The sequence below is a fragment of the Lissotriton vulgaris genome, chromosome 8 (genome assembly GCF_964263255.1).
Source record: "Lissotriton vulgaris chromosome 8, aLisVul1.2, whole genome shotgun sequence".
NCBI lineage: Eukaryota > Metazoa > Chordata > Amphibia > Caudata > Salamandridae > Lissotriton > Lissotriton vulgaris.
In genome coordinates, this window is record NC_141696.1 from 1370123456 (window position 1) to 1370140304 (window position 16849).

General features: G+C 44.6%; 1 protein-coding gene across 2 annotated transcripts in view; it reads right to left on the reverse strand.

Annotated features, from left to right (window-relative positions):
* The window catches only part of LOC147698759 (trifunctional purine biosynthetic protein adenosine-3-like), a 277831-nt gene that overhangs the window by 190487 nt on the left and 70495 nt on the right, over nt 1–16849 (reverse strand). For both annotated transcript variants that reach the window (XM_086935334.1, XM_086935335.1), the window contains exons 4-7: nt 5946–6120; nt 2294–2405; nt 877–945; nt 498–623 (exon numbers count right to left, since the gene is read on the reverse strand). In XM_086935334.1, coding sequence (XP_086791460.1) covers nt 498–623; nt 877–945; nt 2294–2405; nt 5946–6120 — 482 coding nt within the window. The remainder of the gene's footprint in view (nt 1–497; nt 624–876; nt 946–2293; nt 2406–5945; nt 6121–16849) is intronic.

The following is a 16849-nucleotide window of genomic DNA, read 5'->3' on the forward strand; positions in this document are numbered from 1 at the left end:
TTATATGAGGACCATTTGTCATTATCTAACCTTCAGGATAGGTATGCAAAAACAGTGGCTCCCTCGATAAGCCCACAGTCTGGTCTGCTACTTTAAAGTCGCTCACAAGAGCTACGAAATATCACCAATATAAAACACTATGAAACAAACTGATTACTTGGCAGATGGTCGCTAGAGATGCATTTTTCACAGTGTATAGAAAGATGATGGTTAAGAGACCATGTTAAGGGACAAGTGATGAGGAAAGGCTAAACGGTCAGTACAATGGAGGTTTAAATATGGTGCCTCTGTCTAAATGGGCAATATGTGGGACAGATGGATTATGCGTTCTCCGTCTGGAATATGTTACCTCGTAGTAGCACAGGTGGTGAATGAAGGAGCCAGGGAGGACGGCGCAGCATGTGAATGTGCATCTGACGCATGGTTGTTCAATGCAAGGTTTGAATACGGCAAGACTAAACTGACTGTATACTTTATCAACAAATGCAAGTACTAACCTGGGGTGCCGGACAGTATGCTCCCATTCCCCCAGTGTTTGGGCCAAGATCACCATCCATTAATCGCTTATGGTCTTGGGCTGGTGGCATAGGGGCAACAGTGAAACCATCCGTGAAACATAAGCACTGCAACAAAAGAAGCAAGTTAGATTTGATCTACAATTTCCATGCATAAGCCACACATTGCTTACAACTTGAAAATGAAAGCGAAAACAAAGAGAACAATGGAAAGAGCAAATCCACTTCCAGCTACATTTCAATGTTTTACTGAATATGCTTTCCTCATTTATCTGTGACCTTTTCTTTCAACCAAAAAAATGAAGGCAATCAATACAATGGAAATACTATCAAGTGACTGAAATAAAAGAAAGCCCCTTACCGAAACTTCTTCACCTTCCAGAAGCTCTTCAACTACAACAATGTCTCCAGCAGTGCCAAACGTCTTGTCCTGCATTAAAAACACAATTAGTCACTGCATATGATCGAGGAAACTCAGCTCTTCCAGGTCTCTTAAGTCACTCCTGTCAGACAAGGTTTGAAATTAAAGAGAAGGATGTTTTCAAAGCACAACAAAATGGCTTCTGAAGGGAAAGCTTTTTTAAGAACTTGATAAGAAAAGCTTGCACATGAATGTATTCTGAATACTGTAATAGGACACTTCTAAGGCACTTGGTGATACATGAAACACTCTTTGCAGGCTTCACCCCTGTAGCAGGTCTGCAGTAAATGTAAAAATGAATGGTCACACACTATGTAAACAAATGAAACCAGTTATAAGAGCAAATGTAATAAAGTGCAAGAAATGTACAATGAATGACAAACAAATGCATTAGGTTTAAGAATTTAATCGGCAGTGAAAAATATAGAAAGTTAATTGGAGTATAGATATACATCTTGTCAATTTATCTAAAGCACCTCCAAGGTCTGACAATCGCAGAGCTTGCAAATATTTTGCGAGACTAAACAAAGATTTGAAAAACGTATGGTGGGATGGCAAAAGGAGGGGAGTACATTAACGTCACAAATGTATAGCTACAGATGTACTGTGTGTAGAAATGTTTCATATGCATTCATACAAATTTAAGTTGGATAAGTAAAAACCTTTCCACTTTTTGTTTATGTTTAGGGTTTGTAAAGTGCATGGCTGCCCTTGCAGTGCATCCCACTGCCAAGTTTGTCTTTCTTCTAATTTGCAATAATTGGCATGTACTCAGTGTGTGTGACGTTTGCCTGTATGTCTTGCATTTACCAGGCAGAGTGCAGAGGCCCTTTGTGCTAAAAATAGTTTAAAAAAAGGAAAACCCACCCAGTAGAACTAGATCATAAAGTAGCAAGTTCAGGTATTATGGGCAGCTGAAAGTTACAGCTAAAGGACTCTGGAGATTGAATTTGTACAGGCCAAGCGAGACACTGCCTGGAAATGGAAGAGCAGGAACTCCACCAACTCCCGCGCTTTGGCAGAATGGCGTAAGGATATGGACAACTACGCATCAGAAGAGAAAACGGTTTATATAGATCGTGGATGTATGAGGAAATATGTGAGAATTTGGGGTTAATGGCAGCAAGGAGCGGGCCTCTACGGTTAGGGATGCAGGAAGAAATCAAACATATCTTAATTATTAGACTGTTACCTAGAGACTCAGTCAAGACAGGACGGGAGGTCTGAGAGACATAAATGCAACACATGCGATGCATAGCACTTCACATAATATATCATGTCTGACTGTACGCACATCTGTACTGTTCAAATAAAAACATAAAAAGAAGTTTTAAAAAACGACAAAAACACAACTAACCTGCATGATCTCACGTACTGCTTTACAGGCCACCTCTTTATTCTCTGCAACAATCACTCCTTTACCAGCTGCCAGACCACTCGCCTTCACAACTAGCGCAGGGAAATCTGCACTGTGATCAGAAGACAGACAAGAGCATGAAAGTGAGCAGCCAAATGGAATCTACTCAAATACTTATTTAAAGGCAACATCTACTCAAATAGATCCATCAACGAACGTAGATGTGGATGAGCTTTGACTAAGATCTTGCTTTACTCATTTGCAGGCCAGCCAAGGTCTCCAAGTACTGCACAATAGAAACTTTTTAAAAGAAATGTATATGGTTGGTAGTACTTCGATGGTCCAGAAAACACTCGCGACATGTATTTAGATTTCCACCTCGTCACCTCTGAATTCACTGTATCTGATCTGCTCTCTCCAAAGAAAATGGGTCAAACCTTTCAGAGCTTTGGACCTTAAGAACCCATAACTAACCTTCCCTAAAGCAAATGCTCAGAAGAATGAAAAACTGCAGAATTGGAGCTGGAGAAAATGAGGCTGGTTCATGACGAGAAATAGAGAAAAAGAGTAAGAGGGATAATAAGGAAAAAGATAGGGCAGTGGGAAAAGAAAGGTCGGAGCTAGAAAAAAAGCTATGGTTGAAGAACAGAATTATAAAATGGCAAAGTTAGCCCAAACTGTGGTCCTACCTAAGGTATTATACCTTTTTGTGCATATACCCAAGTTCCTCTCCAGATCATTTTTAGCATGCTCAAAACCCAACTGATCGGGTTAACATTGGTTGGCAAATATGACCGGAGAGGTTGGGACCATCCATGTGCACAGGTACACTTCACTACATACTGACACCGATTGATGCCTTACCAATCACATACTGCACTTGAGTTGGATAGTATGGCTCCGCTTCCACTCCAGTCACTGACTGGCACACCAGTCCCTATACATACAAGAAATATTGCTAGCGCTATATGCACAAATAGAGCCTGGGACAGATTATAGAAATAGGTGAGTCGTGGTATAATTTACTCCGTGCACCTGCCCTTACATGAAGCAAATGGGATCCCTCAGCTGGAAGCTAGAAGACTCAGACACTTGGGGGGGACTCTACAAGGATGACACATTTTGCAAACTAACAGAATATGCTGGGGACCATCCATACCCCGGACATATTGTTATATTACTGACTACGGGAGCAAGTAAATCAGAGATCCCAACTTTATCTACAGAGCCTAGCCCTTCAAGGAAAAGCTACCAGTCACCACACACACAAGATATACCTAGGCTATACCGCAGAGCACAGGAGGAGCTATTCACAAGGGTGCCGAATGCCTGTATGGAATGGGGGAGAGAAGGGCCAATAGCTGTCAGAGAAGATGTGGAAATTGCGTTGTACAGGACAGGTATGGTCTCCTCCAGTACAAGTTGTGTATCATACATTACAAATTCCTCCAAAGGGTGAACTACACTCTTAGGGCACTTTGGAGGTTCGGTCTGAGAGAGCACTCAAACTGCTCCAGATGAGGACTTGCGGAGCTCAGATTCCTTCCCCTGGCCATGTGCTGCAGCCAAATACAACTGTGCTGGTGCAAAAAGATGTTTGCCCTATCCACTATGGTTCAATGTGAGATTAATTCAGACCCCGGGATTACCACACTGGGCTGGAGCAGGAGTTCACTAAACCACACAAGAAATGCCTTGCCTTAGCATTTTTCTGGCCAAGAGGCCATTGGCCAACTACTGGAGCAGGAGGAAGTCTCCTAAATTAGAGCAGTGGCTGACCTCCATTGTCTATTGTAGTGAGCAGCTGGAACGTAATGCCGACTTGGTGTCACCGTCCACCAGACCTAAGGACATCTGGGGCCATTTAAAGTCAAACTTCCTCACCTCGAGTCCATAGTTCTCCACAGTCAACAGGGGTGCTGATCACCAACATGGGTGCTGATCCCACACACTCCTGTCTGCCAACCTGGGTACAGGTGGCATACTTGGGGTTTATGTTTTGTTATACACACTAAATTATCAAATAGGCAGTCTCTAACCTATTAATGAGTTTGTGTATAATACACTTTGTTATGTACTGACAAGTTGTGAATGGTAAAAACAACAACTTTAAAGAAAGAACAATTCCCTCTGGAGGTCCTGTAACAGTGTACCACCTCACAGGGATTGGGCACCCCCTTAAACAATGGGTTGAGGTATCTTAGCTTGGCAGGAAACTTGGAGCTGGCTGGTTTAGCTCAGAAAGTAGGCCTTGCTGAGAAGTAAGTGGCTAAGTCACCCTTTCTTAGGTGGAAATTAAGTCATTCTTGAATTGTGTGATTCTAAAAGACTTTGTACTATAACTGTATGAAAAATGCTGAGATCGGGAGGTTGGGCAGCCAAGTGCAAGGAAAACTTCAAGGATAAGGACAAGAAAGATAAGGTCGATCTTGAAGCAAAAAGAAGTTGCGACAGCTGGCTGAATGGTATTAAAGCACAAGATTTTAATTCCTTTTCCTAGCTGAACACATCAGGGATTAGTTTTCCCCAACTTTCAGTGAATATCTTGATGACCTTAAAGAAAATGACCCTAATCATCTCACCACAGCTGCTTACAAGGGTTTGCCAAAAGAGTTGGACAAAGGTATTAGGGGTTTCATAGCAAAGGTACCTAACAAAACAACTAAAGGCCTGAAATCAATGGTATCGGACCTGCCCAGGACTCCCAGTAGATGCCCAAATGGAATGTGTCCTATGGACATGGCCAGAGAGGGAACATAGGGAGACATTTCCTTTCCCTTCAATTCCAATACCAGCTTTGCAAGGGAGATGACCACAAAAAAAGGTTGAAAAGTGTTTATTGCCCTGTTTGTAATTTACTTTTCACTACTCAAGGCACCAAATAAGGACCAGTTAAAATGGCCATAGTAACTATGAACATCTGGGAAGCTGATCCAGGGTCACTGTAACATGTGCATCCTAAACACCATTTGCTTTACTGAGTTGTCCCATATTGTTGGCGAAAAGTTCCTGTATACAAGGAAGACTGTGCCAGCAGGACCATAATGGGGAGGCAATATGTGAATCTACACAAGGTCAGCCCCACAGGCAGAGACATGGGTCGGGCACCATCTTGTGACATCTTTGAGATATCAGGAAAGTCATTGTGAAGGAAGAGACTAGGCAACGTATCCAGCAGAGACATGGGTCGGGCACCATCTTGTGACATCTTTGAGATATCAGGAAAGTCATCGTGAAGGAAGAGACAAGGCAACGTATCCAGGGGAATGTTTTTAACTACATAGCAATTATGATTGCTGATTTTCTTTTCTTTGCCCTGCACATCTGACAGAGTCAATGCTCTGAAATGTGCACTAAACCTTAGCTATGTCGCAGGGTACCTCAATGAGGGTTTTAGACTTGCCTCAGCTGCAAGCTATTAGACAAGCGCTTTGTGGGACCTCATCTAAGGCACATTAAGGCCACTCCAATCTAGAAAGCCAGATAGAATCTCGCACTCTTACAGAAGTGTGCATTATCCATTATCAAAAATGTTTTACTGTCAGGGGCTTCAAGCTCATAACAACAGCAGGCATCTGGTATAGTTGATTTTTGCATGACATTCTATTTTCCTGTTGGGCTAAGAGAATTGCCTCATCAACATTTGACTTACCCATTAATAAACCGGCACGCTTCTTCTGGATCAGTGAAAGACTTCCATCGGGCAGTAGGTATCCCATGCCTGTCCATAAAATCTTTGGAAAAGCTCTTACTAGCCTCAAGCTGCGCTGCCTTTGCTGTGGGACCAAAACATTTTACACCAGCTACGGTCAAGTCATCGATGATGCCTAATGAGAAAAGTTGAAGTAGATTGTTACTTCCAGCTCTAAATGGATAAGCAATACGTTAACACCCAGATATCACTACACAACCAAGAAACACACAAAAGCAAGCAGAGTTTGATAGGACAAATGTACGCTATATGAACTACTAGGTTAAAATTAGTAGGATAAAAAAAAGAATATATCACGGTGATAGTTCACATGCGGGAAATGCCACATAAGTTCCATCGCATATCAAAGTCATAGTGTTTCAAGTTGGAACTGCATCACAGCACTGCCCTGACAATTCCCTGTAACATGTGTGTATGTATATTTACATCGTTCCTTGGCACTACTTTCTGTATGGCCTTGCACTGCCTTTCCCTCTATTTGACGGGCACCCTGTATTCCCAAGGAACTAGGGTAATAATGGCCATAAACACAACTCTGTCCCCAAGGGAATCACTTGAAAGTATTTTGGACATTGGCAGGAATGACCACATGCAATGACGCTGCTTCTCACAAAGAATGCTTTTAGTTACTCACTAGTCATGAATAAAAAGACAATTCCAGTGAATTAAAAGGTGCCACAGGTGACAGCTGTGAGAGGGCAAAGTAAGTGTGCAATGTACAAATGACAGACATAGTGTGCATAATCACAAAAAGGTCTTAACCATCGGAACATAATAAAATTAAATGGGTTTCACAAAGCCCTGCAATCCATATAAAAGGTGGTTAAGACTAGGTCACTGGGGGTCGATTGTACTCAGGCAGTCCCCTCACCTTGCCCATGACCCTGATATGGTACAACAAACAAACATCCATGAGTTTAACTAGATGTATTGGCGAGCATGATCCTCCCAGCCGCAACAGATAGCTCATTCTCCCTGGCCCTCCATGCTTTCAAGCTCTGTCCATTGGACAACCAACACATCTGCATACAAACAAGAGCGAAGGGATATCTTAATGCATGATGGATGCCTTCTCGCAGCACGCTCTCTCCCCTTCCCCCTCTGACACCGGAGCACGGGAGAAGATAGCAGGGCAGAATAAGCACTGAATATACATGTATCCTACAAAATGGGGGAGGTTTCTTTTTTGTCTGAGCAATATCAAAACACATTGATAGGTGTAGGAATTTCGAGGTAGTTCCCTTGCAGTAGCTGGACTGTTGTCTTAAAAAAATCAAAAGCAGGTTTGTTTGGAGTTGTTAAAGTACATTAAAATTACCAGTTTCCACTGCTGCAACACCTTTTTGAGCACAGTTCAAATAATTGCTATAACCTTCAAATTCATTCTTCCCTCGCTAAGCACAGACCTTGGTTACTGCCACTGTCTAATCAATTGACCCAAACGACTTTACGTTCAACAATCAGGCGCTATCTGCAGTCGCCTGGAAGGTGTAAACCAAATGCAACCTTGAAATGCCAGCTGGTTCCCACAGAAAGAGGCGATGCACATTCCTGTGAAGACTTCTCTGCTTTATTTAACCAAAAAACTGACAGCATAAGAAGCGATCTCCTCATTGACGCAAGCCACGACTCTAAACCCCACGGCATTACACCCACTGAGCCAAAAAACAATGCTGCATGGTCATCCTTTGGCACCTACTCTGAAGAAGAAATTGACAGACTGCTCAGCACCTTGAAACCATCCAATCACCTCACTGACCCCCTTCCTGCTAACGCTGTAAAAGACTTCACCCCTTTGCTCCTCCCACTCTGGACTACAATTATTAACAGCTCACTTCAACAAGGAACCATCCCTGACTCCCTCAAAGTTGGACAAGTCACACCCTTACTAAAGAAACCAACAGCTGACCCCACTGATCTAAACAATTACCGTCCTATTACCAACATTCCCACTCTCGCCAAACTGTTGGAAAAATGCGTTCAACTACAATTGACAAAACACATAGAGCAGTTTGATCTCCTCAACCCTCATCAATCAGGCTTCCGAGCAGGGTACAGTACCGAAACCGCTATGACTCACATAATTGACGCCGCCCTCCAAATTTTAGATCAAAACGATACCTGCCTCCTCATCCTTCTTGATCTCTCTTCAGCATTCGACACTGTTAAACATGAGAACTTACTCGAACTTTTAAACACAAGAATGGGTCTATCTGGGACTGTTCTCCAGTGGTTCACTTCCTTTCTTCACAACCGGTCTCAGAAATTCAAGATCAACAACCTAATGTCCTCTCCAGTAACTGTATCGTTGTCCCCCAAGGATCCTGCCTATCCCCAACATTGTTCAACCTAGTTATGGAACCTCTCACCACCTTGCTACAAGCATCCAATGTACACTTTCACATGTACGCCGACGACACCAAACTATATCTCAAATTACAATCCCCCAAAGACATGCTTCTGAACTCAACGATCAGAAGCACCCAATCCTGGCTTGCCGATAACCACCTCAAACTCAATGCTCTGAAAACTGAGTTCCTTCTGATCTCACCTCCCGCGAAAATCTCTACCGCTCAAACTTGGCTTAAGCACCTAACTGCACTCAATGTCCAACCGACCACCGTGGATTCAGCAAAATCTTTAGGCATAACACTTGACGCCAATCTCAACATACAGCAGCATATCAGCAAGGCAACTAAGGGAGCGAACTTCCAAATAAATACCTTGAGAAAACTTAAACCCTTCCTCCCAACCAAAGACTTCCAAACTGCAGTTCAAGCACTAGTCATCCCTCGCATAGACTACGGCAGCATCGCCCTCTGCGGACTCCCCCTAACTACAACTGCACCCCTAAGAGCTTCGCTAAACGCGGCAGCGAGACTCATCACTGGTTCTAAAAAACACTCACATATTTCCCCTGACTTTAAATCCCTGAACTGGCTGCCTTTTGAAGCCAGAATACATCTGAAAATTGCCTGCATGACGCACAAGGCTGTACACCTGAACTCACCCGGCTACCTCACTCAGAAGCTGACAATTTCTGGTGGCTCCAGAACCACTAGAAGCACAAACAATCTTCTGCTGAAGCCTCGAAGATTCCGGAAGGAAAAAACTTACAAACGCTCCTTCTCAGGAATGGCGCCTAGGATCTGGAACTCACTCCCTCCTGAAACCAGGCTCATCTCCTCCACTCTTCTTTTTAAGAAAGAAGTAAAAGCTTTCCTCATGGCTAAGTACACTTGAACTATTACTTTGGACTTAAGACTCTGCGCCGATCTGTATTACATGTTTGATCTCTTTGCTTATTTATATTACTTGTTTTATCAACTTACCTCATTGTCTATGCTCCCTCTTATTTGATGTACCTACCCTACCACTCACTTATTACCTACAATTACGCTATGCCCAAATGCCTGTTATGCACTCTCCTGTACTTACCCCTTTTCTTTGTAAAGCGCTCTGATATCTGCAAAGATCTTATTCGCTCTATATAAAACTTTCAAAATAAATACTGGGCAGAGTAATGCCCTTTCCAAACAAATGCACAGAAAAGGTTCAATGAAAACAATGCAGAATATAAGGAGGAAGTGCTGGTATAAAATCCAGGAAAACAAGGCAACCAAGCTTATGCACTTTAAGAGTAGAGAACATTTAAGAACACCCAATTCTGGTTTTTGCCCTAACAGCAGCTTACCAGAAGAAAAAATTGCGAATTCTGAAATCAGAACACAAAGCGCTGCTTCGATGTAAAAGTTGTGAAGCTTGAACCATCTCAATACCACATAAAAAATTCACAGATTTTACCAAACTGTAAAAAAAATCTAAAAAAAAAACCTCACAAGTTAGGAGCAATGGCTTAAACATAAAAAGGTAAACTGCTTCTATTGCTAAGCAACAATTTCTCTGTAATTCAACAGTGTCTCTGCAGTAAAATTGTCCAGAACGGTTGATTTGCTTTGTCAAATGTACTCAGCTGAAGTCATGTTGTGTGCCTTAAACTTTATGTCAGATTTTCATCAGCTTTCACAAGTCAAAATCATGTGTTAATAAGTTTAAGACCTCAACAGAGCTCCCTAAAGCCCTACTCCTAGTAGCCCTAGTTATCATCAAAAACAAGCACAATGTAGAACCAGCAGATGTTGGTGCTTAGGCAAGGATAGATCTGTTATGTTAAACTTTGCCTCCAAAAGACTGGAGTGTGCATTGTAAAGGTATTGGACGAAAGGGCGAATAGCATACCTTTTTTCTTGGGAAATCCAAGCAAGGCTGCCAGAAGAAAAACCAGGGGTTGTTTGCTCAATTTAAACTACTGGTCATAAGCTCCCGGCTCTGCCGACCTCCACCGGCAGCTCGTACATCCTGCCCTTCATCCTTCGCCGGACTACCGCACGTATGAAGTGCTCCTGATTCCTGCGGTGCAAATCCGAACCCTCCAACCTACCGGGTGACAAAGTTACGTCAAATTTACTTCTTGGCCTATTCCAGGGCTTCCGCCGGGACCTTGATTTCTGGCCCATCCGGGTTGGAAGTGATCAACATCGGCTGTGAGACCAGGGTGGCTTCCGGTCTCCCGACCTCGGTCCAATTATTCTAATTCCAGTTGGCGACTGGGTAACCGGCTTAATCCAAGGACACGGCACAGAGACGCCTGTGATATCGGTGACCACGGTCGGGGGTCCTATGCCCGGTGACCCCCTGGGGAGCCCGGGTTGTCGGGCTGGCCCCCGAGAGTGGCAAAATACCGACCCTGCTTGTTGTGTGAGCGCTCGCTGTTGTCATAAGCCCCGTGTGTGCCTGGCTCCTGGACGGTGTTTCAGGGATCCAAATCCTGCCTCGTCTCATGCCGGAGGAAATGGGGGGGACTGACGGCACACCATCGCTGAGGTCCGTAATGGCCGCCATTGGGGCGCTCCGCTCTCACTTTGCCGTCCTGTGCCAACGGATGTCTGTAAAGCTGGATAACGTGCATTTGGATCCAGAAATGGATAATCCGACAAGTTGTTAGCATGCCTTGGACGCCGTGGATTATTCTCCGCACTATTTAGAGACCCCCGGACGGAAGCCTGTTTTGGCCTTTTTTGATTACTCTAGTCTCATGGAGGGTGCACCTGTGATCGTCGTTGGCTTTCCCGGCTCCATTCCTGTTCGACGGAACATTGTTGCTAAAGGTTTTTACCGCCAAAGACAGCTCTTCAGTGACTTTCGGAGAGGTTCGTCTTCCTTCTTCACCCTCCATCGTCGAATTTTCGGATGCCGCCATTTTGTCTCCTCTCCTCGATTCGTCGCCATTGTTTTGAACTGTCTTGGACGCTTCGCTTTCTTCGTGAGTGCTGTGGCTTGGTCGACATGGGCTTTCGTGAAGAACCGAACTGGTCAGGGTTGACTTTGACATTCGGGGTTAGCTTTTCTATGTGCTTTATGCCGGATATGCACAGTGTATACTACTGGGAGACGGGAGGTTTTTGTTGGAGTTCTCCCCTTGTATGTGTTCAGGACTTGCTTTAATAGTCGCCATTGAATTTTGGGGAGGTTGCTGCTGGTGGGGGGTAATGAGGACCGGGAGTGTGTGTGTATTGCTCTCCTTCTCCGCTTTCTTTCCTTTCTTTAGGGCAGTTCCGGGGCGACAGGCACGCTGTTAGTGAGGTTGGCCGTAGCCATTACAGGGGTGCAGGGTGGCGGGTGTGGGGGGGGGGTTTATTATTTTAGTTTGTTTTGTTCTATGGTCCCTTTTTCTTTTCCTCTTCTCTTCGGTGGGGTTTCCCTTCCTCTTCAGTAGGTCGGCTGTCTCTCTCTATCTCACTTCTTTCTCTATCTGGCGTTTATACTTGCCTATGCCTCACTGTCTCTGGAGGGTGGGTTTTCGGGATGATGCTCTAGCTGAATCGCTTGCTATTATACTGATTTTAAGGCTGTAATGTTCATCACCTGGTTCTGATTGCAATGCGGGGTACGTCCCCCCCCCCCCCCATGTCTTCTTAATTCTATGGTGTGACGCCATCGATAGTGCAGCCACTACTGTTTCTTCATAACTAAAAAATGAAACCTTTGATATCCTTCGTCTAGTGGCACATACAATCATATGCTATGCTTCTCTCGTTGATATTACGTGGTCGTATACATTTGCATGCCACCTGATTCCATATCCTGAGTTTGCGGCCGGCCCCTGTGGTTGTAGACCTGCGCTTGTAATGCTTTGATGATTCAATAAAGGTTTTAAAAAATAAATAAACTACTGGTAATTCAACTGCAACTTGACATTGTGACATGGTACCAAGAATGAAGGCTAAAGGTAGAGGCACTATGAACAACCTTGACCTTGGGATTCTGCTTCGGTTCCTGGTGCCAATGTATTTTAAACTATGCTGAAGAGTATGTGGCTGCAGTGCAGCACGCTGAAAAGTTATGAAAAAAAAGTGTTATAAGCAATTCGGTTACCTTTATTTAACCAAGAAGACATTATGTACAACTGAATTTATTTTATTTATTTATGAAGTTTTATAAAGCGCAAAACACCATTAAAAAAAGATTTAACCTACAAAAATGCCTTCTAGTTTTGTTTGTCCTTGCAATGCAGGCAACTTCTCACTGCCTGTTATAATGCATGCTTGTTATAGTGTTAGAAGTGTCTGAAGGCGAGTCAGTTCACAGCGTACTATGCAAAAAAAAAACATCCTTGTTAGAAGCCTACCTGTGGATACTTTGATCTAAAATGGAGCATTTATGTATTTAAAACTGTTAATGAAAATAATTCTTGGTCCACGTTTAATCACCAAGTGAACCTATATTTAGATTTGTTTCACTGCTGCACAGATACTCTCAAACCATCTTTACTAGTCCAAACAGAGGGTGGGCAGACCAGGGTCGCAGTGTTAACATTCCTGAATGGCCCCTTATTTGACAGTGATGTGAAATGTTTGGGTGGTCGCAGCCCGCAACACAGTGGTCTTGTAATCTCTGCTATAAGACAAATTATTATTAACAGTATATGTTTTTTTCCACTGGGAATCGTCGCTCTTTCAACAGCTCCGTATCTCACAAACACTTAAAGGACACACATTAAAACACAAGCAAGCCTGAACAATGTATTAGTGCAGCGCACAAGACCCACTCCCAAGTCTCGAGGAACTTTAGAAAGTTTGTAACCAAACGGCGGTGCTGGCAGACTTTGTGGGTATGTTTATCAAACTTGGGCTGGTGAAAGGCTGCAGCAGCTTATTTATTTGCTTTGCTTAGCTTATTAAAGAGCAGTTCGTTCATCACATGCAGGACAAATCCAACTGTAGTAATAGGCGCAGGGTGCATTAGCTAGCAGGCGGCAGCACTGGTCTCTCAAAGGTAGTGGTAGTGAGTGGGAGGGTTCGAGGGCAGGGAGGTGGACTTCTATTCCTTCAGGTAACAGAAAACGGATAATGCATTGCTTGATGAGCAGACCTTCAAGCACAGAGTTCTATTGCAGGAACCAGCGTAGCACTCTCAGCACGCTACATATGAGAAATGCCACTAGATGTTATTTATAGCTCTTAGAAAAGAGCTGTAAGAAGCGCAGATAACATCTCGCAGGTTGGACCATTCCTGATTTTATTAACCACACGCGAGGGGCCACAGCCCACAAACGTGCTTGCCTCATATCAGCTGGATCCTTGTTCCTCCTATTGCAACAGCGGTGGTACCAAAAAAAAAAGGAAAGTAGCATGGCCGAGGTGGCTTTGATGAGCAGGGGGTTGTCATCCACTGGGCGGCATAGGTAATGAGAGGTAAGGAGGAAGGCCTCATGCTGGGCTTTTTGAAGGAAGGGTAATGGACTAGTAGCAACATTGACGGCCTAACTCAAAGGCCGAAGCCTCACAAGATGACATTTCATTTCGCTTTTGTGAGGTTTGCTTAGGGACTGACGTGGGGCAGAAGGATTAGTTACTTACCTGTAATCCTAGTTCTCTTCCAGGGGTATCCTCAAAGTCATAAGCATTAGAATATTCCCGCCCATGTGCGGGACCCCGGAAACACTATATTAAATGTGCCCCATATATAAATACACATATATATATATATATAAATAATATATATATATATATAAAAAACAAGCAATAGCAGCCAAATCACATTAGAGCTGAAATATGCTGTGACGAATTTCCACCATACATGAATAATAAGCATTAGAAACAGGAGAAACAACACCAACGTTTGTTTAGAAATTGTTTTAATGCTCAGAAAGCAGTAGAAATTCTCAGAACTCACTGGAAGCATAGGAAGCTCCCAGGCTGCATTGCAAACACACAGTCTAACAAGACTGAAAAGCTAACCTGTAGCTGAATAGCAAAAAACTGACACTGTGCCTTTAAGGCACTCATGACCCCCTGTATCCCATCATGCCCCAGGAGTGGCAGTTAGGTCAGTTGTTCTTTTTGGAGACTGAAAAACAAACCCAATAACACGTAGGTTAACAATATCTCCTTATTAAAGAGTATCCTTTGCCCGGGGAGGCGGGAGGGTTGCTTATGACTTTGATGAGGATACCCCTGGAAGAGAACTAGGATTACAGGTAAGTAACTAATCCTTCTCTTCCAGGGGATCCTCATCAATAGTCATAAGCATTAGAATAGAATAGCGAGCCTCTCCTCATCCCTGCGGGCAAAGGAAAGATAAGACAGAAATCTCATCAATAAGCGTGAGTAGACAAAACAGACTACCCAAACAGATTCCTCAAGGAGGCTTGCCCTACTTGAGTGTCAGTCCTGGAATCAGAGTCGAGGCAGTAATGCCTCGTAAAGGTATGCACTGATTTCCAGGTCGCGGCCTTGCATATTTCTGACATGGGAACGTCATGCAAGAAAGCCACTGTAGCCGCCTTCCCTCTAGTGGAATGCGCTTTTGGAGACATCAACAAAGGTTTTCCTGCTAGTTGATAGGCCAACTTAATGCAAGAGACAATCCACCTGGAAATGGACCTCTTTGCTGCTGGGAAGCCAGTTCTCATTGCACCATAGTTCACAAACAGTTGGTCCGTTTTCCTAATCCCTTTAGTCTTTTCCAAATAAAACGTCAGCACTCTTTTAAGATCTAAGGAGTGAAGTGACCGCTCGGCCGGGGTCGTCGGATTTGGAAAAAAGGAAGGGAGGGAAATAGACTGATTTATATGAAAATCAGAGATGACCTTAGGCAAGAAAGATGGGTGAGCCCTTAGTACTACCCTGTTATGGGGGAATACCGTATAAGGTTCCTTTGCACAGAGCGCCTGTATCTCACTGACTCTGCGTGCAGAGGTAATTGCCACCAAAAAAGCTGCCTTCCAAGAGAGATGTTGTAAGGAAGCCTTGTGGATGGGCTCGAAAGGTGGAGACATTAACCTAGATAGAACTAGGTTTAATTCCCACGGAGGAGAAGGATTTCGCACAGGGGGATACACTTTCTTCAAACCCTGAAGGAAATCCTTGACCACTGGAACCTGAAAGAAAGACACCTGGTCAGGGGACTTCCTATAAGCCACAATAGCTGACAAATGCACTCTAATGGAAGCATACTTCAAACCAGCTGTTGCGAGGGAAAAGAGGTATGGTAAGAGGACGTCCTCCTGCCCCTTAATCGGATCCAAATGATGATCCCTACACCACAAGTAAAACCTTTTCCACTTGAAGGCATAGGACGCTCTCGTGGACGGCCTCTTAGCCTCTTTCAAAATGCTCATGCATTCTGGAGGCAGGTTCAAATGTCCGTATTGCAGGACCTCAGGAGCCATGCTGTTAGGTTCAATGATGGGAGTTTGGGATGCATTATCCTCCAGTTCATTTTGCTCAACAGGTCTGGTCTGCAAGGGAGTCGTTTGTGTGGACACACAGACAGATGTAGAAGGTCCGGATACCACCACTGCCGAGGCCAGTCTGGAGCAATCAGGATCATCTCCATGTTCGTCCTGAGGAGCTTGGAAACCACCCTCGGGATCAGAGCTAGGGGAGGAAACGCGTATGCGAACATCCCTGCCCAATCCAACAGAAGAGCTTTCCCCTGCGTCCCCGGTCTGTGGAACCTCGACGCGAAGGCGTGGCACTTGGCGTTTTCGTCGTCTGCAAAGAAGTCTATGGATGGACGTCCCCAGCAACGAAAAAGCTCTTCCACTACTTCGTCGTTTAGCACCCAGTCTGGCTGATCTTCGAAGTGCCTGCTGAGTGCGTCTGCTTTGACGTTCAACTCGCCCGGAAGATGCATCGCCACCACTGTGAGACCTCGAGCGAGGCGCCAATGCCATATTGTCTGAGCCTCTCGAGACAGTGGGCGAGATTTCGTGCCTCCTTGTTTGTTCAGATAGAACATGGTTGTCGTATTGTCCGTCTGAACCAGGACGGAGTTGGATGTGATCGCTGGCAGGAAAGCTTTGAGAGCCAGGAATACCGCTCTGAGTTCCAACATGTTGATGTGGTATGTCTGCTCCTGCGCAGACCACCGGCCTTGAATCTGAAGCGGACCCATATGTGCTCCCCAGCCGTGCAGGGAGGCATCTGTCACTATAGATTGGGACGGAATGGGCTGATGAAACGGCACTCCCACCATCACATTGTGTCTCCGAGTCCACCATCTGATGGACTCTTTTGTCGCCTGGGAAAGATGGATTCGGTCCTCCCAACGACCTGTTGCCTGGTCCCACTGATCCTCCAGAGCCTGTTGCAGAGGACGCATTCTCAGCCTGGCGTGTGGGATGAGAAAAATGCAGGACGCCATGGAACCCAGCAGAGACGCCACTTGTCGCGCTGTTGGAGGTCGAGACTCTAGCAGAATCCCGCATTTCAGGTTCATGGAAGAAAGTCTCTCCTCCGAAGGAAACGCTCTTCCCACGCTTGTGTCCAGAACGGAGC